At 28.1% G+C, this 24273-nt stretch overlaps 1 protein-coding gene across 9 annotated transcripts in view; it reads left to right on the plus strand.

The window, feature by feature from the left end:
* The window catches only part of cnc (cap-n-collar), a 470532-nt gene extending 456379 nt beyond the window's left edge, over nt 1–14153 (plus strand). For 8 of the 9 annotated variants that reach the window (XM_067049122.1, XM_067049126.1, XM_067049123.1 and 5 more), the window contains 7 exons: nt 6362–6554; nt 7539–7681; nt 8284–8445; nt 9458–9562; nt 9682–9872; nt 10272–10445; nt 11736–14153. In XM_067049122.1, coding sequence (XP_066905223.1) covers nt 6362–6554; nt 7539–7681; nt 8284–8445; nt 9458–9562; nt 9682–9872; nt 10272–10445; nt 11736–11903 — 1136 coding nt within the window. In that variant the 3' untranslated portion in view covers nt 11904–14153. The remainder of the gene's footprint in view (nt 1–6361; nt 6555–7538; nt 7682–8283; nt 8446–9457; nt 9563–9681; nt 9873–10271; nt 10446–11735) is intronic. The other variant, XM_067049124.1, reaches the window with a different exon arrangement.
* Nucleotides 14154–24273: the final 10120 nt, after the last annotated feature.

The raw sequence follows: 24273 nt of genomic DNA on the forward strand, positions 1-24273 counted from the left end.
AAAAATGGAAGTCAATAGATTTTACTACGAAGGCAAAAGTTAACCTTCATTTTTTAAATTTAATTTTTACTTAACTTTAAAGTGCTGTTGTACGGAATCAGGTTCTTATGAACTTTGATACCCTCAAACTCGAATTCGATGAAAAGGTGTTGTCTTTTCAATAGTCCATTATGCAATAATCGAATGTTTACTTAATCAATCGATCTCTGCCCTTATCGATAGAATCTGTCCTATCGTTAACACTTAAACACTTTTACTGTACTTTACAATGCTGTAATACTGAATCAGGTTCTTAAGAACCTTGACGACTTCAGACTCGAATCCGATGAAAAGGTGTTGTCTTTTCAATAGTCCGTTATGCAATAATCAAATGTTTATTTAATCAATCAATCTCTCCCCATATCTATAAAATCTCTGTACTTTTATCGTTTACACTTTGGAATGGTCAATATATATTTTAATTTTATTTTCATTTTGAATCGTTAATATTATCAGTATATTGCACAATTAATATTATTATCCATGAACTGAATATTGTTGCGTAATTAATTGACAATCAATGGCTATCCGATTTTTTTTAAAGGACCAGGCTCTCAATATGTTCTCCAAAAAAAAAATTGATTACAAAATATTAAAAATACTATATTTCATTTAATAGTTTTTCCCAATCAATTTAAACCTTTCAGAATTAAATATACTCCTTTCTACAATAATTGGTATATTTGAGAATAATTATAAAATTAAATTAAAAATTTTCTATTCTTAATTTTCTCAAAAAATTAATTTAAACCATTATTTAGGCAGATAATGGGTATTAATTTTAAAATTTAATATAAGGCCAATCTGGACATACGGAGTTGAGCTTTGGGGCTCCACTAAACCTTCGAATTCCTCTCGTATCCTATCATTGCAATCCAAAATCCTTCGTAAATTCCTCAATGCTTCTTACTTTGTCACAAATAAAATCATACATAAAGACCTTAATGTTCCATATGTAACCAATATAGCTCGAACTAGATATCATTCCTTCCATTACTAACTCTCTAACCACCCAAACCCACAAGTTTCTAACTTTGCTTCTTCTTCTATCCTGACAATCCTCCGAGGCGCCTGAAAAGAAGATGGCCACGAGACCTTCTTACGTAAAACATCATTAGAGTGCTACCAATGGGTAGTTTATCTACAAGCCTGTAACACTCCAATTTAACTGAGATCAAATTTACTAAATGTATTATAATGTACAGTTGAAAATAGCAATAAATGAATTTTAAAAAATGATTTAATATTTTCAAATATTGTATAATCTATTCTCAAAACTCAATTTTCTTTTTTAAAATTTCTTTATTAACATTTACAACTGTACATAAAATACAAAAACTAAATTTGAAGTAGGATCATAATGGTATGATACAAGCATGAAGAGAAACTACCCATTGGTATTACTCTAAAACCATTTTTACAATATAAGGTCTCAAAGCCATCTTCTTTTCAGGGGCCTCGGCAAATTTTAAAGTGATAAATGTTTTTATAATTTCGTTTAAGCTACTGTAAATTTCAATTAGGGTGAGAAAAATTGTTCCAATCTATTATTTGGTAACTTCTTTTAGCCAGTGTTAAATTGCTACTTGCAAGAGCCCAAGAGGGGAAAAAAATTGGTTATTTCACCTCAACTTTTGATTACTTTAATAAAAACTATGTATGATTACTAATCAAAATTGATGAGTCTGACAAGTATAGTTTGGGAAAGTATAAAATGACATAAAAATGTTAAAAAAATTTATTCAGATCTCTATATCTCTAAAACTACCTACAAAACTAGAAAACCTAATAGAATATTATTTAAAGTATGGTGACTTTGCTAAAATATGGCTTTAATAGATAATAAGAAATCTAGAAGAATGCAATAACAATAAGAAAAATAAGAATAACAATAAGAAATCTAGAAGAATGCTGATTGATCGTGTATATCAATAAATGGACGGAATTCCATATATTAATAAGAAATCTACATTTTGTGAGTTTATTTGGCAAATATCATGTAAAGTACTATTCCTATGATGATAAACTACTTTATAGCACATTAAACTAGCTTTGAATTGAGTGCTAATAAACATCTGTACTTTTCATGTTTCCTGAGATAAAAATTTCCCACAATAAATGCATTGACTACTGATTTTTCAGAATATATTTTATGAAATCTCTCTTTTTAAAGAAGTATATCTTGAGAATTATTAACCTTAGATAACTCTATTAGGGCCCATATTTTAGCAAATTTACTGTAGTTTAAATGATGTTCTATTAGGTTTTCTGTTGTTGTTGTTAGTTTCAAGGATATGGAGGTACGAATGAAAAATTAATTTTTTTTTATTATTTAAATCAGCCTCCATTTTGTATCCCCTTAACTATACTTGGCAGCCTCGTCAATTTTAACTAGTAATTATACATAATTTTCATTAAAGCAATAAAAAATGTGAGTGAAATAACTGACTTCTTTTCCTCAAGGTTATTGTAATATATGTTTTACTAATGCTGTATTGTATGTCCTATTGAATGGTTATTTTGAACATTAAAAAACATAAAAAGAACATTTAAATATATAAATGTCTTTTATAACATATAATTTAGAAGTATGAGAATATATTACTGTAGTTCACTGTACTTTGTCTGGTGTAAATTGCCCTAATCACGCTCAATACCTATGTCATTTTGATCAGATATCTTTGACTGTTTAGTCTTTATTTAGATGGCATTTGCTTGTTTAGATGAGTTTATAGTGCTCCATAAACATTTTCTCTTCTATTTTTTTTTGGAGAAACAAAGAGTAGGAATGTTGTTAAGAAAAATATTTACTGTGAACATTATATTACTGTATGATTTTTCTATTTAACATTTGAGAATGCTTCGAACATCAATACTGTATAATTGTTGATTATAGTAGTATTTAAATTTAAATTTTTTGCCATATATTTAAATCTAAACATAAATTTCTCTATCAGCTTTTATATTTTAGTGATGCAGTCCGCTACTTCAAACCATAGTGTTTTTTTTTCTTTCAAAAAGCTTTCGGTGGGATTTTTTTGATTTGTTTATAATTTACAGGAAAACGTAAATGCTTATTAAATCATTGTTATTAATAAAGCTCGTTGTAAACAGACAATATTAAGGAAGGTCATCGAGATAATTTTCGCACAGAATTGAAGCACTATCTCTCCTTTCAAAAAATTAATTGACCCTTGTTACTCTAATCACTATTACTCTTGTCTACTGATAGTACATTTTCTTGTAATTATAATGCTTTTATTTTCCTAACGGAACTTGTTTTGAACATAAAACTTATGAAAGTGATCGTCAAAAAACTCATCATAAACCAATATCTCTCATGGAAATAATTCAAGTTACAAAAGATTTGTTCCAACAATCATTTGTCTGGCAGTTAGAAGACAAATAGAATTGAATTTATTTGTTACAATCTTGTATAAATAACTTTGTTTCACCTACATGAGTCAAGTTTATTACAACTGTACATTGACTCATTATAAAAACAATAACTGTAAATAATAATACTCCATTAAATTTTATAATTTATTTAATTAATTACATCATCAATGAAACCATAATAAAAAATAAAAAGGAAAAATATAAAAAACAACTGTGATAAAAAGAAAAACCAATTAATTGAATCAGGCAATAATTATCCCAAATGATAACACTTGATTGGTTAGTGGACCATCACAGCTTAAGGATTCCACTGATTTGCATGCTGACATTATGAACCCATAAATCTTGTTAAGTTTTTCTAAGTTATTGATTTGAAGTAGGTCTTGTATTTTGTGTATATCACTAGGTGCAGAGAGAAATGCTCGTAAATATTTGTGTCTGTCTTCTATTAGTTAGAAGGATGTCAGAGTAGAGAAGGATGTGGAACAGGCTATTAGAAATGAATTGGTTACAGAAAGGACAGGTTTCCTGGGCTTTGAAGTAGAATCTTTTTTTTTTTTTAAAGCTTAATTAATTTGGGATTTGACTTCGGGACTCTTAACTGACTTACTGAGCTTAGCTTTTTCGTGTTAGCTCTACTCATCAAATAGGACTCTGGGCTGGAAATAGTTCTATATGTGGGATTGTTGTTGGAATCCTAGGTCTGGCAGTTTCCATTCCAAAACCTCTTCCCCAGATGCTTACATCTTTAATTACAACCAAAAGCGAGTTGTTGGAACGAGACTATTACTGTGCATTACAAGTTAAATTTGTAGCAATCTGTTGTACTTAAACTGCTTATGTCCGATTGTTTGTTTTACTGGAGTCATTAAAAGAAAAAATTTATAATTATTTACCCCTTAATTAAATTTAAAATTTTTTACTGCAATTCTGAGGCTTTTGACATCCTCATATTAAGTTTAACAGCAATGAAAAAAAAGTATTTAAAAGCCTTTTCTTTTTTTTATAAATTACTAGTTAGTATTTGTAATAAACCTCTTGTAATTAAACTAGTTATGTCCAATGTTTTACTTTTCTAGGTTCATTCAAAGGAAAATAAAATATAATATTTTTATCCCTGAAAATAAGAAGCAATTCATAACTAACGAATTTCAATGAATCAGGCAATTGTTTCTTTTCCTGCCTGTTCTGAGGCTTTAGGAATCCCCATATTAAGTATAACAGTAATAAAAAAAAGTTAAAAATTATTTTAATATATATATTCTCTTAACTTATTTATTTATTAAGTTATTTCTTTTAACTTATCTATTCATTGACACATTTCTTTTAACTAACTTTTTATTTTGGTTTTTCTTAAATCTATATATTTATTTTTTTTAATTTATTTGTTTCTTTGTATAAACTGATATACAGCGATGACTATCATGTCTTTGGTTTGACTTTACATTCCTGTCTGTCTGATGATAAATTTGTTTAATTTGTTTACCGGATCGAACGTGGGTAGCGGATTACTGGAAAGGGGAGGTCTGAGAGAGTGAGATAGGGAGAATAAAATTGTTAAGTTAATGAAACAAAATTGTTAAATGTAATGAAATTGTTAGATTGATAAAAAAAAATTTAATAATAAAATAAAATATTTTTATTTAGTATTGTATTTAATATTTGTAGTATTTATATTTGTAGACTAGTATTGATTGTAAAGGAAAAAGAAAGGGGAAAAAAATTATTGTTATATCATGTGAATATATGTATTGTATATATGTTCAATCATGGATTGATTGGTATGCTGTGTATTGTAGTGACCTAATCATTTCTCTCTCAGTAATGGTGCATAACTAGTCAAAATTTGTAGTAATCTCTTGTTATTAAACTAGTTATTTCCGCTTTGCTTTTTCTAGGGTCTTTCAAAGAAAATAAACTATAGTATTTATGAATTATAATAAAAAATATCCATATAGTCTCAATATGTTCATTTTCTTATGGCTCCTGTGTTCGGCCATTCTCAAGGATATCTTATTTACAATATCACAGCTAATAGTGTCATTAAAAGGTTGTAGGCTTTTCTGCCTTTGTCAAAATATATCTTAGTCTATCAACCTATTTTTATCCAATATTTTACGTATTCTAAAGAGAAATACTTTATTTGGCCACGCTGCCCCAATAAATTGGGTTGCTATAACACACAGCAAATTAACCATTTTTCAAACAATAATTGTGAATAAACTGAATGCAATACACTTCAAATACATTTTTTTCTTTAAAAAAAATTATTAAATTTACACTACCTAATACAATCTTATCAATCACACAAAAACACAATAAAGTGATTGATAAGATAATTAGGTAGATAGTGTGAATTTAATAAAATTTGAATAAGTAAAATCATGAATAAAAATATATTGATAGACTAAAATATATTTTTTACAGTGGTAGAATAGCCTGCAACTTTTTTTCAACATCATTAAGCTTATTTGAGGAAATTTATAAGGGCCAATTCTAATAGTGAAAAAAATGTTTCATATGTTCCATTTTGTGCTGTATTTTTCATTTATTAAGTTTTGGTTAGTTCCTTACAATCATTTTACATTGTTTAATATTAAAAAAAAAATTGATAAAATACGTCATTTGTAAATTTTATATTTAACATCGCAATCTTGGTATAGAAGCTAAATCCATGCAGTAGCTTTAATAATTGCTGAGATTATTCTTTGGCACATATTTCTTTTAAATCTTATATTTTAAAGTCATAAAGATAAGCCTTTTATAGTTTTATTATATTATAGATGGCTTTCTGTGTTTTCGTCATAAATTTGTCGAATCTTAGGAAAATTTTTAACAGTTTTATGACAGTATTGTTCCAAATGATGGCATTTCAATTGCTGAACTTCAGTCCACAAAATTAATTTCTAAATTATTTTTCTAGCCGCTGCCCCTGGTATGTACACCATGCGTATGCTGGAAGGAGCCAGTGGTGGTGGTGGTGGAGATTCAGACTCTGCAGTCAGCTCGATGGGGTCAGAGAGGGTACCTTCGCTCAGCTCAGACAATGAGTGGATGGAAACTAACTCTGATAGCGGTCAAGCTGCTGGGGACCACTATCAGGAATATTCAAGAAGGTAATTTGACTCTTCATCATTTATTTATTTATTTAACTATTAATAAAATAAAAATATCTTCTATCAATAATTTATTTATGAATAACAAAGGTTTCATAAAGTATTATATTATGAAGAAATGTAAACAACCCTTATTTAAAATGCTTAATGAAGTACTTTTCTGTTGATATATACATATGGAAAAGTGTTGGGGAAAAATGATTAGAGATTAATTTTATGGACATCATTTGTTTTTGTTTATTTTTCATCATTAATTACATAACTATTACCATTTTTAATAATTGATCTTTATTATTCAATGGTTATAGCATTGAAAATAGTTATGGGTGTGATCTGCACGAGAGTCTACCATTCCCCCATTATCAACTTTTTAAAAAAACTAACAAACTGTTACAATAACCATGTAAGACCAATCTGGGAGTAAAGAAATAAAAAATAGAACCAAGTTAATTTTTTTAAATTTGAATTATCACAGTGCTATTAGAATTTAATGAAGGTTTTCTATGCAACTAATAATACTCTTGAAAAAATGAAGAGAGACGAGATTTTATTGAATAAAACAAAAAGAATAAAATTTGACAACCATAGTTTTTTTCTCCTGTAACCTTCATATATGTTTAAAATGAAAATCTTTAGCATTACAACTAATGAAGGGTTAGGGGTTTATTACTTTGTAAGGAAGTACTGTTCTTTGAACTACAGTTATACAAGGAGGTGATTTGTACATGATCATGCTCTAATACAAGATTTTTTCCCAATTAAGGGTACTCACTTTATGAAGCTGAGTGGACCCTGAAGGGTTTCCTAAACCCACAGGGTTGACTCAGTGTATAGGGACTGAATAAATAATCATATACCAGACTGGATGCAACCTTGGTCCTTGGAGTCCGAGTATACGCTGTTTTATACCTATTAGCCTTTTCAATTGTCTTATTTCTGTGATTATAAAACCGTAAATTACTTTTTTTTTTGTTCTTCTTGCAGTAAGTACAGATGGTATGACTATGGTTACGGACGTCAATTATCAGGAGAAGCTAGCAGCCTCAACCACAGTAGGGGACAGCCACCGGTAGCACAGAAGAAACACCACATGTACGGAAAGAGGATATTCCACGACCAAGCGGCTGGTAAGAAATATAAATAAATAAATGTCTATACATATACTCTAAAACCATTTTTTATGCAAATATTCATACTGTATTTTATCCATTTGAACACATTAACCTCATTCGCAACCTTTCTCCAATAATGTGTGTCCTTGACTACTCAGCTCTATTTTCTAGTCTCCCTTTATCCTGAGGATTCTACATCCCACCATTTTGTGCTTATCATATCATTAATTATATCAAGTTTCCTAATTTTATTAGGAGTTGTATAAAAAATCACTAATCTACAATTTTCCTCACCCTGATTCCTTCTTCTATTTCCTTTTTTTTTTTTTTTTAATTGATAATTTTCATTCAAAACTATGTAGTTATTAGTTAACCTATTATATCACCGATTTGTTATTGACTGTAAGTTGTTCCTGACTAGTTCTGATTATTTTCTATCCTATTAGGTAATTTGTTTAACCATATTTAACTATCTTAATTCAGTTAGTTATTCCTTTTTGAACATATCAGTTGTATAAAAGATTGTACAAGAAAGTAAGGATTGGCTGGTAACTTTCACATAAAGAACTTTGAATTTTTATAGAAATCTAATTATAATAACGCAATGTTTCTAATAGGAGGTGTGGTAGGAGGAGGAAACGTGTGTAGTGGCGGTGTGCCTCTGAAAAGCGAGTACCCACCCAATATGAGCCCAGCAATCGCACCCAACTACCCACTTCACCCAGAGCTCAAGTATAGCTGCAGTGTTGAGTTCTCCAGGCAGGCCCTTTCACACCCAGGTCAGTTCCGAGGCATATCAACTTCGAATTGACTAACCCTCATTATTTTGCCTTATCTCACAATATTATCTCTGTATATTATTATATTATGATTAAAAAAAAATTTGAGTTGATGAGTTGTAAGAAAAAAAAATAAACCCCACAGTAAATTTATTACTGTTTCTTGTTAAACCATTTGGTCTTCCTCAAGGCTATGAAAATAAGAAAGGAATAGTATAAGAACAGAGTGCTAATAAATAAATACATAAAATATAGAATATAAAAGTAAAAAAAAGTATAATAATAAATACAAAAATTAAAAAAGATATTTACATACATTTTATTGTATGTGTTCATATAAAGGTATGTAAAAGCTATAAAAAATAAAGTTAAAATCAAATAATTGTACACGAAATGGTAACAACCAAATAAGAGGGGACTGTGTTGGTATGAGTAAAAACAGAATGTTGCTATTAGCATATAAAGATGTTAATATGGATAGAAAAGAATTTTCTACCTAATCGCTTTCCCCATATTACCGTTGATAAACTTAAAAAATAATTGCAATTACCTTTAATGTGATGTTTCTTCATCATATTCTCCACAACCATACTCTATTTTGCCATGTAGACCTCTCTTCCCTTCCTCCACTTCCTTAAAATGACCTCATTGTAGTCTCTATAACCTTTTATGAGATAGTAAAGTTCACCTTATGATCAAGCATTATTATTATTTTGTTCTGCCTTAACTATTTATATCAGAGCTTCCACTATTTTTTTGGAATTGTACCATATTTCATTTCAATTTTTTACCGTTTTAGTCTACATTAATTTAATCTCTCTTCCAAATTTTCAATAAAGTTATTTTCATTGTCTTTACAATGCTAAATTTTTATTTTCATTCATATCTATTTAATTTGCTGATAACTTTTTCTAGATAATTATAGTATAAATATGATCATTAAACATACGAAACATTTGTAATGTATTTTTTTATTAATGATTTTTTTTAACTCTTCTGAAATTGATTACAGGTGTTCGATCAACCCCCTCACAGATAGCCGCCCATAACCACACCTACCACATGCTCCCTGAGGATTGTGGATCACAACAAAGACCCTTGGCAAGAGATAAAAAAGGTATTGAAAATAACTAAAATCTTATTCGAAAAATATATTTTATTTAGGAATTTTTCATTAAAAGATACATACATTATTTATAATTGTGGGTCTTACCATAAGTTTGAAATTATTTTCAGGACGAAAGAGTGAAGAGGAAACCCATTTGACACGTGATGAAAGGAGAGCCAGAGCTCTGAACATACCGATTCCTGTCGAAGACATCATCAACCTTCCGATGGATGAATTTAATGAGAGGCTAAGCAAGTACGACCTTTCAGAGACACAACTCTCCCTAATCAGGGATATAAGGAGGAGGGGCAAGAATAAGGTATGCATCTCAAGTCAATTTACTTAGAGCTTATTTTAAATAAAAATTAAGAGTATAAAGATTTGTTAATACATTAAATTAAAAAAAATATCGATACCGCTACAACCTATGAAGGTTCAAAGGTGTAAAACTACTGAACCAGTGGTTGTGCAAGAAGGTGATTTGGACGGAATCTTTATGAGGCAGGGTGGACCCTAGTGGGTTCCCGAACCAACAGGGCTACAGTGAAACAGAAAATAATTATCTGCCACAGTAGGATTCGAACCTGGATCCTTGCAGCTGGTAGCATAGTGTCATACCCCTGGGATACCACTGGGAGTCCCACCCACTGTTAATATATTAAAAATTGAAAATAATCCTCATATATTTCATTTGATTAATGATTTAATAAATTTGCAGGTTGCTGCGCAAAACTGTCGGAAACGTAAACTTGACCAAATTCTGTCATTGGCTGATGAGGTTAAACAAATGAGAGAAAGGAAGCAAAGGCTGCTTCATGAGAGGCAGGTCCTGCTCAGCGAGAGGCACAGGATGAAGGGGAAGTTCTCCCAACTCTACAGGCATATATTTCAGGTAACCAGAATTTATATTTTATATTTGTAGTATTCAACTATTTTATTGCAAATTATTTGCTTCCTGTTTCTAGTAAATATGTGAAAAAGTACATAAGAAGAATGATTGGGTTCTGTATGGGGAGAGAGATAGGTAAAAATTAAAACTAATAGCTAAAGTTGCCATGGATACGACCCTTATTGATGAATGGACCATTGATAAATAAATATCGTATCCATGACAATGTTAGCTATTTGTTTCAACTATAGCTAATTTTTTTCCCAACTCTGATGGGGGTTTACTTATTTCATTCATTCAATATACTGCCACTCTCTGTTATACTTTATAAGTCTGAAAAAATCATGATTATTATATGATTAATAAAAAAAAATCGATGTATAATTCAAGAGATATCTTGTTTCAACTATTGTTTTGTCAGATACCTGGATAATTTTATCACACTTTGAAAATTCTTTCAAGTTATATCTCAAATGATGCATTTTTTTTAAAATATTAAAATTTCTATCGGACAAATAGTAGTGAAAATACAATATTGTATAGGTCTTATGAGATAACTTATAATATAGGTATTTTTGACATACAGGGCAGGGGGTACCTACAGGGTACCACCCTATTCTAACCATGTAACCGCCACTGAAATAAAAGTCAATCTCCTAGGCCGGATTTGAACCGGCACCGCTGCAGTTCTGAGGCTGCTAAGACCTATGCCTTAACTCCCTCAGCTACAGATAGCCCAAACATTCACTTGTGTATAGTTGTAGTTAATTTTTTTTTTTTTTTCGGTTTAATTTGATTCTTCACATGTTAATCAATTTATAAACTACAAATTAAATAAGATAAAAAATAATAAAATGAATAAATATTGACATAAATACACCCATCTTTGTGTAATATGTGAAATCTAGTTCAATCATTAAATTTTGTGCTGCAAAATCAAAATTTAGTTCACTAAGAGTAATTAAAGAGAGCTAAAAGTCCATACTTAAAATTATTAATTTAATCTAATGTTACATTTTCATAATCACTGTCATGTAGGTTAACGTAGTAGTATCAAGTTGTCTCTTGAATTTCTTTTATTGCTTTGAATCAACATCTCTTTAGCTTTATTCTCATCTTTGAAATCAAGAAAAATTCGTAATGTTGAACTGGTATCTGGTCTGAGGTTAAAAGTGGATATAACTTAAGATTTTGTTAGACTAAAATATTCATAGTTATGTTTTGCTTATAATAGACTTAATATAAATAGCTTCTTCTGAAACAACTTATTAATAGCGATCTTTTCTATTGCAGTCTTTAAGAGATCCAGAAGGAAACCCTTACTCTCCTTACGAGTGGACATTGCAGCAGTCGACTGATGGATCCGTCGTCCTTGTTCCTCAGAACAACAGAACACTGTCAGGAAACCAGACAATGCTGGACCAGACGGACACACCAGCCAGGAAACCTCATAATCCTTAGCCCATCTCGAGTAACATCGGCTCGACACGACTAGCCTACTAAAAAAAAATACATGCTCACATTTAGCTCTTATGAAGACCTTATTTGTCGAGTAAAACATTTTTTTGTATTTTTAAAAATAATTTTTATCTCACTTGTACGCATTTTAGAGCAGCATTTTTAACTATTAACAGTTTTTGAAGTACATCGAAAAATTCTATTCTATTTTCCCTGTATTTATAAATTATATTTATGCTAGAGGAAGCTGCTCATTTTTAAATTGGATAATACAGAATTGTACTTAGGGCTTAGTACTTTTTCAAAGGTTATTTTAGTAGATTTTTTTTCCTCTAAAATATGGTAATTTGTTAGGTTGAGGGGATTATTAAGGATTTGGAAGAGTAGGGCATGTGTACATTGAAGTATAATTATTACGTATACTGCCTAACAGGAAGTAGCTTTTGCGTTTGTTTCTTTTATTTCAAGCTATTTTTAACTTGATTGGTTAAACACTTAAAAAAAATATTTCGAACAAAGCCAGGCTGTAAATAATTTATTTCATTTATTTGATTGTATTAGTTAAATATTATTATTTTATTTTTTATTCAATACTATTTCATCATTCCATGGTCATCAAGTGTGAACTGTGATAAGCATTTACCATTTGGGTCTTTTTTAATTTTCAAAGTTTTTTTTTTGTTATTACTGAAATATTTAAAAAAATTATTTTTTATTTTTTTCCATATTTTGGTTTCATCATAACTTTAAAATTTCATTTAAAGTAGTCACTCATTTAGCAGGCTAATTAAAACACAAAAAAAATAATAATAAGAAAACTGAAAAAATGTCATTTTGATGTTTTCATTGCTTTAATTATTTTTCAATAACCTTTATTGTGTTGATCAGCTTTCTTCTTTTTTTTTTTTTTTTTACAATATGTATTAAAACTATTTTTAATGTTTTATTTTTTTAAGCATTGATAACTAACATTATGTTATAGTTTATCATTGATTTTCAATTTTAACTGTTATAAGATGAAGTACCTGTAATTCCTGGACTCAGTGATCATTGTAAAATCAAAGTAAACATTTAATTAGCTCTAATAAGATCAGAACATTAATCTTCATGATTTTAGGTAGTAATTTTTCAATTAAAAAGTTTTATGTAAAATTATTTTTATAGTTTTATGTTGCTTATTTTTTAAAAAATATAAATCTCTTATTTTATTTCATGATCAGAGAGATGTTTAATGAAAAAAAAAAAAAAAAAAAAAGGTAAAAGTAACTCTATTTAATTGTGTAATTTCAGTGTAAGAAAGCTTTGCTTTGTATAATTAATTTTTTTTTTTATGATATACCTATAGTGTATTTGTTGTGTTAACTCTATAAGAACATCAAGTCTTTATGTATGAATGAATATACAAATATTTCACTGAGTCTTTGAGAAAACAACCAACAATAAATATTTTAAAATAACTCTGTAAAAGATTGTTATTACTTTATTTTTTTATTTTGTACAAATTAATGTTTTGTGTATTTATTTATTTTTATTTGTTGAGTTATTTCGCCTTATCTTGATTGTTATTTCAATTAAACAGCTCAAAATGTTTGAGCCTATAAACGATTATACACGAGCTCAAACTACTAAGACCAGTATAAGTCGAACTGAAAATTTTATTATATTTAGAAGTATATTTAATAATAAAACAAAAGTTATTTATATGTATATTAAGTATATATAAAATATATATTGGTGCAATGCAAATTATTTATATAAAGTTTGTATATGTGTGTGCTTAGAAAGATAGCTAGAGTTGTGCTCCATCCACTTGTGTGAGCTGATATATTTTGGAAACTTTTCTAAAATCATTAGTAGTGTCAAAGAAGGGCCTAAGTATCGAAGTGATAAAAAGTGTAAGTTCTTGCCCTAGCCTTTGTTAATAATAATAATAATGTGATTAATGGGTACAGGGAAAAAATAAATAAATCCATTTAGATAATGGTGAACTTACTGACAAGAAATTTTGTAGTATTTTGTATATAAAAACAATAGTCCTCGGATTATATGTATATTATAGTTAATATTTTTATAAATGTGAAAAAGAATGAGAAAAAATGGAGAATCCGTTGGAAAAATAAGGGAGATTGATCTCTGTAAATAGTGTGAATTTTCTATGTATTTGTCCATTATTATTTTTTTTTTTTAATTGTATACAGTCTAGTGATTTGTTGAGAAATTAACGATTATATAATAAATTAATGGGTAACCTTACCTTTGTGTTTTTTTATTTTCCTTCTATTGAAAAATTATTGAAATCTTTTGTGTTCAACACAAAAAGATACCGAGACTTAAAAAAAAAAAAATTATGAATCTTCAATCAATGTTCGGAGTAACCAGTATTCGGTCTAGACCCTAATATTATTTTCAAAACTATATTTTACTTCTATACAATGAGTTATCAAGATTGAGGCTTCTAACTTCATCAGAAATTCTTCAGTAATTAAGGTTTGTTCAATAGAATAATATGAAAATATTCCTTAGTAATTCTTGCAATATCTTATTTGGTCAATACATTAATTGTGTATTATAAAAAAATGCATTTGGAGGAAGTAAATGACCTATTCATGAAGTTTAAAGACTGGTGTCAGAACCAAAAGTATATTTAATATTTTTGTAAAATAAACTTAAAGTCTTATATGTATAATGCTCGGGCATCAACACCACACTTCCAGCATTTTTTTTCCTTTGCTCATAGGCTCCCTGGAATGCTTTTAAGAGACCCATCGAAGCTGCCTATAAATTATAAGAAATGGTTGGGTATATATTTTTATTATGGTAAACTTTTAGCTAATAGTTATAGGGCACTGATCAAAATTTCATCAAAAGAGCTCATTTAAATTTAGTTTATTAAAACCAGTATATCTATATTGATGGAGAAAAAATTACAACCCTTCATTTTTAACTGTTCATTATTAACATTTAAACAAAAAAAAATTGTATACATATATAATTGATCGTTTAATTTCAAACAATGAAGAAGTGTGGTCAAAAGAGAACAAAAATAGTTAACAACTATTTATTTGCCAACATTTCGCCTCACTTTAGAGATCTTCATCAGTGCTCTTGTGTGAAGTTTAGAGCCTTCGACACTTTGACCATTTATAAAAAGAAATTTTAATTTTTAACTTTTCATTCATGAAAATTAGTCAGTAAATATATTGTGTATGGTCTTTTCATGAAGTTTCAAGATGTCTCAGAACCAAAAATATATTCAATATATATTTAAAACGAACTTAAATTCTTCAATGTATGACCCTTGTGCATCAACACCCTTCTACCAGTATTTTTTCCATTGTTGATAAGCTCCCCTGGAACTCATCGCATGGCTTTTAAGACACATGCCGAAGCTGACTGACTGGACCACTGGAATCATGTGTTAAATTGCTTCCATTTTAGGTCTCACATTGTTTGAGAAAAAAAATAGAAGTTCTGGAAGCTAGGAAAGGGGTCCAGGATTGCTGTGGCCACCAGTGATGCTTGAGAAGGTGCAATGTCATGGTATAGAAACTAATCATTTTTTATATCTGGGCTGACTCCAACGTAAAAATGACCTATTACAGTCTGTCAGCAGGAACAAAGTCTTGGTGGGTCACTCCTTGAAACTTTGTGAACAGACTATTTACAATATATTTACTGACTAATTTTTATGAAATAAAAATAAAAATTTATTTTTATATATGTAAATAGTTGACTGCATAATTTCAAATTATGGAGAAGGTGGTCAGGGTTGCAGTAAAAAGAGAAACAAAAATAAAATAAATAGTCGTTAACTATTTTTGTTTCCCTTTTGACTGCAACCCTGACCACCTTTTTTTTTTAAATTTTAATCATGTAAATTCTTATACATGTAAACTCTTTTTCATCTAAATTCTTTCAATAGATATTCATTATTTATAGTATTAAGCTGTTTAGATGCTAATAATGAAAAGTCAAAAATGAAGGGTTGTAATTTTTTCTCCCTCAATGAAGATAAATAAAGTAATGAATGAACTTGAGTTTTATTTCCTTCATTATATTGGTACATCCTTTACAATACCTCGCATTATTACTTTACTGTTTGGTCAGTCAATGGATTTAAGGACATCAATTGGAAGATTGATTCAGAAAAAAATTCGATGAAAGCGATTTCTCACATTAAACAAGGTAAAGTTTAGCGCCAATGTGCAAAATTATGAATTTATAAACCTTCCTTAAACTATAAAAGAAATTGGTTTTATGGATTTCTGTGGTATACTAAAATACAAAATAATCTAGTTAGTAGTTTCATTGGCTAGTTTTGTAAATTAAACTTTCAGTTTCTGGACAGAAGGCGCGAGCTATGGAAGTTAGAAATTGAGAAATAATAAGTATTATATCATATTTTCTATTTACTGTAGATCATAATTATCTTAAACCTCTCTTCCTGCTCAAATGTATTTCCTTCTATGTCCATTTCACTGATATTGTTTCCGTTTCTGCTGATAACCATATATTTTATTTTATCTTTATTTATTTCAAGGCCTTATTCCTTACCAGATTTTATAAACAAATTATATTTAGTTTTATGATTTCCTTATCATCACCCAATAGCACCAAATTATGAGTATGCCCAAGCATGGATATTTCACCATCTAAAGTTAAACCCATTTCTAAAATATACTCCAGTACTAAATTATGAGATAGGTGAAAGAAAATCATAGTTTTAAACCTAACCGAATCTCAAACTTCTAGAAATAACGATTACCAATTCAATCTTAAACGTTTCAGTATTAAAACATAATTTTATTATTATTTTTTATTTACATTAATTTTATTAAACATATTAATATTAATTTGAAATGCCAAAGTTTTTAAAATCAAGTACAGAGAAAATGTTATTTATTAAAATAAGATTACACCTTGTAAATATTATTTGATTGATTTACTTGATTAAAATAAGCCTTTTTTCATCATTGTACTTTCTCTTTACAAGTCAACATCGCTTAAAGTATGGTTTCCATGTTTCCAAGTAAATTTCATTGTTTTATTTATTTTTCACTTATTAATGTTTATGAATTCACAAGAAATATAAATAATTTATGGAATTTTACAATGGAAATTTCACTATAAGCAGAGATTTATTTGCCTTAAAGGTACATGATACCATCAGATTTGAGAATACTTGTGTTTCGGTTTTTTTCCCAACAATAGTTGTGTATAAATAAAGAAGATTCTAAACTATCACCAGTAATAATGAAAACTGTCTAGAGGTTTCTGACTGAACATGTAGAGACATTCATTTATTGAGAATTGAGTTATTGAGAGCAATAACTGGACGTTTGTTTTATAAGTTTTTATGTATTATCTTACAAATGATTTGAGGAAGTAAAAATAATAATGTAGCCAAAAATAAAGTCATGGAATCAAATGGTAAATATAAAATTAAATTATTGATTCGAGTGTATTGACTTTATTATTTTTCTATTATTTAAAAGTTTCTAATTCATTTACTATTACAATAAATTGATAGATATGATATATTATTAATTATTACTGAAAATGTATTGAATATACTAAAAAATCAATGGTTTGAAATTTCCATGTATTGAAAATTTTGATTTTAGTTAATTAATACATTTTAACAATCTATTTATAAATTATAAATTTAAAAATGTTTGCACAGAATTATAAAAAACATATGGCATTTGGAAAATCTAGGAGTTGAGATTAACTGTAAGACAACTCCTATTAGTTCTAAAAAATGTTGATAGATAGCGTTAGTATTACGATATTATTTATAATCTAATTTTTTTTTTGTTTTGGTCATCATTGAACAAAAGTTTTTTGTTTTTTATTTTTTTTAGTTAAGTAATTCAATTTGATACTATTTATTATTGCAATTTTTAAAAATAACTGCATTTTTAAAGACTGTGATATATGTATCTTGAAAGCACTGGTTGAGAAGCCATCTTTAGATTTTGAAATAGTTCTAAGAACTTAATTTGCTTTTTTCAATGGTAATAACAGTAATTTATTATTCTATTTTGATTTTAATTCAATAGATTTATAATATGCTAGACCTAAGTAACTGAGGAACGTAAAATACATAAAAAATATATTTTTTATTGAAATGTGGTTTGAAAAAATCTATTATAAGGCTTGTTTTCTTACTTATCATAATAGAGGATTGATTATTTGAATTTAATAGTACTTTTTAGTACCAGTTAATTGATTAAACAGTAATGTTTAATTTCTAATAGTTTTCTAACATAATTCAACTACTTCGTACCTTATGTGTGTTGAACATTGTAGTTAAGAAATTATTATGATAAGCCTAGTATTAAATGGGAAGATAAAATTATTAATTATATAAAATAATACATTTTATATAAATCAGTATTCTTCAATCGTTGGAAAGTTATTCAACTCTGCTTTAATTCAAGTTATCCGTAAGGAAATGTATTTTAAGCCTGGCAACAGCTACATTTTGGAACAAAGTAATATAAAAATATTCAGCAGGTATAAACATTTTTATCAAATGAGGAAGACAATGGTGTAATAATGAATAGGTATTATCAATCGGTAGTAATATTTTATATAAATTCATAGTAATATTATAGTACATAATAAATAATATTAGTAGTATCAATAGTATAATGTATATACTATATGTATATTATATAATAATATAGTAATAGTAAATTATATTAATTATATAATATAGCAATTCTATTATAATATTTTGTCATATTTGTGAATTAAACAATTTTCTTATTCAGAACATAAATTGGTCATGAATTCATCAGAATTGAAATTTACATTAAAATTAATATCTAGAGTTGACATCATATTTTATTATATATTCATTAATGTCTGCACTAATTTTGCTGTTTCTTTTTTCATTTTTTCTCCATTTCTCATAGCATCAGCTATCGGATGAAACGTGATCATAATATTTTTTTTTTTTTAAATCTATCAAATTGGAAACTTTCAGCAAATGAAATTGCCCACAATTCATTAAAGTTTATGATCTAAAAAGCTTGAGTAGGAGTTTAGGAAAGTTTTTGTTATAAGGTCCATCGAAACTATAAACTTGAAAATAAAGGCTAAATATAGTGAGGAATAATTTAGAATAGATAATAAGAAAGTACTTAAATATAATCAATAATTAGTAATTGAAGAAGGAATAGTTTTACTATTATTTTTCCCAGATTGAATTGATAATTGGTATGAAATGGATTTTGAGGACACCAATTTGTTTATAAATACATTATTACTACTGTGTTTGTTGATTAAAATAAAAATATTATTTATTATTTGTATGCTATTCTAATTAATTAAATATTTTTTCAATGTAACTTGAGAGTTACAATTACAAAAAACAATTTTAAATTCAGGTTTTTGTTCATTGTTTGTTACAATGTGTGCTGCCTGGAACATCACAATTTACAGGGGCTAATACATTCATTTCAATTATTTTTTTAGCTAAAGAGGGCATAGGAAAGCCCACATTTTATTTAATAGCACTAAGTTTGGATCGAAGTAGAGAATGTAATATAAATAACAATTATGTAATAGTAATCGGTGAATAATTTCTAAAATATTTTTGTTGCCAATGAATAGTAAGACAATTTTTATTCTTTAACATAAAAGTTAAAATATAATGAATCTACTATTTCACTTTGAATATTTTCTAACAATACTAGGAATATGGAAATTTTCTTAAATATTTGCAACTTGTGAAAAAGTTTGATTGCTAGTGCATGGATTAGCTTCCAAATGTATAGAAAATTAATTTCATATTCTTCAATTGTTTTCTATTTTGGATTAGCATTGAAATTTCAAATTAATATTCATTTTGAAATAAAATCTTAGGAAAGAGTTTACGATGATAAAAGAAATAAAAAATTCAATTTTAATGGTTAAGTATCAACCTGTAATAGATCGTTATGTTTATAAAATTTCCATCCTTTTGAAACAGCTTTTCTAATAATCATAAATTACAGGTAATTAAAAAAGACTATTGTGCTATGTTGCACATGTCATTTGGAAAATGAACGGGAAGGTCTTAATTTTGGAAAATATAAAGCTAGTCATGATTCATCCTTCCTCAGCATACATCATGTCATTAATAAGGTAATGAAAGTTATTAAATTAAATATAAAATGATTGTTTAAATATTTTAATGAAGCAATATTAATGAGCAATATCAACCAAGCAGAATTTCGTTCACTGGGGAAATTAAAATCACAATTTGCTTATGGCAAGGATGTGTTTTGTTTCCCACTCTCTTTTTTACTGTAATGGATGGGATAGTTAGTGCGATGCAAATTTTATTGCAAAAAATAAAAGCCAGATTAATTTTTTATAAGGAGATTTCCCAACAATTTCTGAGATTAAGAAACATCCCCAGCTGACTCACTTAATTTTCAAACTAATCTCTTTATTTTATCTAAGTTCTTGGTGTAGTACTCCAAGGAATTTGCCCATTTTGTGACACTTAGCCAAGGTGTTGGAGTCAGTTCAGAGTAATGTTCCTTGAAAATTTGCATTGGGCTTGGAGCTTTTAAAAAGATCTTTTTTAACAGATGAAATCTACCTCCGAGAATTCAGAACAAACTGCTTCAGAAATACGATGGAACTCAAAAAACACAAAATATTTGACTTGAATAATTTCAGAACTATATAAGAATACTTTTAGGCTCATTTCTATTATGATAACATATCAAACACCATCTGACAAAAACGAAAACACTTTTTTTTTGCATCACACCATTAGTTGTTACAAAATCATGCCATGGTTGTATGATTGCATTAAAAAAAAAAATTTAGAAGGAATAGGGAATCTGAGCAGAGTATACTGACCATTATATTGGCACCGTACCACTATTGCCTAGGATTGTTGACCGTAGATTCGATATGAATAGAAGATGGCCCAGAGGTTGTGGTCAGTAATGATACACAAAAAAGTAATAAAATAGGGAGCAGGGGGGGGGGGGGCTCAGGCTGGCAACTCCAAGAACCTGGGTTCAAATCTGGCAATGACAGATAATTATTTATTCTGTTACTATAACTGTTACTGTGGATTCCGGAGCCATCCAGCTTCTATAAAGTAGGTACACTTAATTGAGGAATTATCTGGAAGTTGAGCATGATCATGAACAAATCACCTACTTGTACACTTGTTCAAGAATCAGTACTTCACTACAAAGTACCCATGACCCATCATAGATTGTATGTAGTGTTATGAATTTTAATAAAATAAAGAAAAATAAGTATTCTATTTTATTGTATTACAACTTTCTTCTTCATTTTCCATCTGTTAGTGTGTTTAAATTTTGTGTTCCCACATCTACTTTTCAGTTTTTTCTGTTTTATATGCGTCTCCTGTACTTTTATAACCGCATATTTTAAATTTTCTATTCTTATCATTGTTTATTCAAGTTTATTTTATATTAATACTATTTTATGTCTTCCTTCCTTTTATTTATATATAATTTTCTTATCACTTTTTTTTTACATAATATTTATCCTAACTTAATTTATCTTTTTGTATCTTATTGCTGTAATATTCTTAGTTGTTTTTTGTATCTTTTTAGCCCTGATAAAGCCTTGCAAAGTGGGGGGGAAACGTCGGATATTAAATAGTTAAAACTATTTTGGTCTTTTTGACAGCAACCCTGACCATCTTCATATTTTAAGTACGGTCAACTATCTATATATATAAAATAAGTATTATTTATCTGTGTATCTTTACTGCCACATTCCACGACCATTTTCTCCTGATATATTTTTTAGCAAAAAATATGTATTTACAGAAAATCTTAGCTCTATTAATCATATTCAAATTAAATATTTGAAGAGAAGATGATTAGGAGATGCAGTTAAAATAAAACACAAATAAGTTGAAGTAACTTATTTAATCGTGCCAACATTTCTGTTTGTTTTATATTTTATTCTCTTTTCTTCCCCTATCTTTATTCTACCCCCCTTCTTTTTTATTATTTTCTCAATTTTCCTTACCCACGTTATTAGTTATGTTCACCATATATTATTATTGTTGTTTTCAATTTTTTTTTTTTTCATTTCTTTTGTTAAACTTTACTTATATTTTGCCTCTTTATCTAATATTATGGTTAAATATTTTATTTGTTACATATATTTTCTTTCTCTCAATTTTATTTTTCTTTCCATAATTTTAATTTTTAAATTATTAATAAACTAATATATTCATATTTCTTTGCATTATATAACTTCATTTTTATTTTATTTCCTTAATTATGTTATTTTACCTACTTATTCAATTACCTATGTATACATTTTATTTTCCACTTCTTTCATCACTTTATTTTATTAATTCTATTCTGTACAATTATTTACTTTATGTCATTCTGTTTATATTTTCTGTATTCATTGGTTGTCATCTTGTTCTGTTCTTAGCCCTGATGAAAGCTAGAAATTCTGGCCAAAACGTTGGTAGATTAAATAACTTACTTCAACTTATTTGTGTTTTATTTTGACCGTACTCCCCAACCATCTCCTCTTATAAGTCATCCACGGTCTACTATCTCACATGATTATAAATATTTGAAGGAATTAGATTTGAAAGTTAGGACAAGTGATTCTGTAATGACAGAAGAGGGTTACATACTTTTGTTTCTTCCTAGGCATCAGAATGTTTTATTAATAAAAATAATATTAGGTGCATCAACTACATTAATATAAATACCAATAAGATTGCAATACATTTTTTTTTTACATCCTTAATGTAGTGCAGAAAAAATTTTTAAAAACACTGATTTTATATTATATTCATATGTATAAACTTCGTAACCATGTAGTGCTAGATTTTGTAACCTAATGTAACATTTTGTTTGTTCAGCTAGATTATCTCAGGCTATTTTAAACAGCAACTTTGTTTATATTCATAATCGTCAATGGCCTTAATCTCACTTTAAGCAAAGTAATTTAACAAGATTTATGACTTATAAATTAAGTGTCTTGTTGATGAGGGTCTAATTTAGACTTTATGGGCAAACTAGTAAACTTGTGAAATTTTTACTGGTTTCCACCAGTGAATAAATCCTAAACCCCCAGCATTCATGCAAAATTTAATTTTTTGAATATGCTTTATTCCAAAACCCCATATAAAAACCTGAATGAATATACATATATATTTGTTTCATATATTTTTATGTTTTGTTCTAAATCTTAGTTACTAATATTAAAATAAACTTAGCAACTGGGATTATTAGTTGAATTGGTTTCCTTTTAGAACTTGAGTGTTTTTATCTTACTTTATTATTTTTTTTTATTACTAGGGAAGTACCATCTGTCACCATAGCAGTGGACCAATCCCCATTTTACAAATAATACAACTATTCATTTAATTGCACTCAAATTGTATAACTATAATTTACGGAGGTTAGTAATCAATATGTATATAAACACATAGGTATGTACATTATAGAGAGTAGGTATGACAATTTGACTCCGGTTAAAGTCTAGATGTTTTGATACAGATAAAGTTTTTCATTTCTTCTTTTTTTTTTTTTTTTTTGTAAAAAAGAACGCCTTCATCAGTTAAAACCAATTTTTTATGATCCACCATACATTTTTATTATATCACCTTATATGTAAAATAAAATATTACATGGTTATCACTAAAATCTTTTCTATATAATAGAGCTTTTTATATAATAGAGATCGTTTGGAGGTGGTAGTTTTATTTTACCTTGGCGACAGAAAATATTTTTCGATTCAGACATTTACTCTTTGAGCCTCAAAGCACCATAGAATTCACATTCCATTTTTAAATCGCCACTGTCCAAATATTCAACTTGTTGTCCAGCTTCATTTGAGCCTTTTAGTTTTTATATTTTCATTGTGCGTTATATTGTGTACCTTTTTTTTATGACTGTCCAGGCTTTAAGTTTTAAATTCATATAGCTCAAAGTTTTTCTAACTGTCCAGGCTTTGAGTTTTCAATTTTATCCTAACTCCTCTTTTTTTCTAACTGTACAGAATTTTGAGTTTTTTATTTTATCCAAACTTCTCTTTTTTTCTCACTGTCCAGGCTTTAAGTTTCCAATTTCACTTCAACTTCTCCTTTTTTCTAGCTGTCCATGCTCTGAGTTTTCAATTTTATCCTAACTTCTCTTTTTTTATGACTGTTCAGGCTTTAAGTTTTAAACTCCCCATCTATTTCAAAGTTTTTCTAACTGTCCAGTCTTTGAGTTTTAAATTTTATCCTAACTTCTCTTTTTTTTTCTGACTGTCAGACTTTAAGTTTTAAGCTCCCCATAGAAGTCAAAGTTTTTCTAACTGTCCAGGCTTTAAGTTTCCAATTTTATTTCAACTTCTCTTTTTTTCT

Source organism: Halyomorpha halys, unplaced genomic scaffold, assembly GCF_000696795.3.
Source record: "Halyomorpha halys isolate HHAL.00 unplaced genomic scaffold, Hhal_1.1 Scaffold168.1, whole genome shotgun sequence".
Classification (NCBI taxonomy): Eukaryota; Metazoa; Arthropoda; class Insecta; order Hemiptera; family Pentatomidae; genus Halyomorpha; species Halyomorpha halys.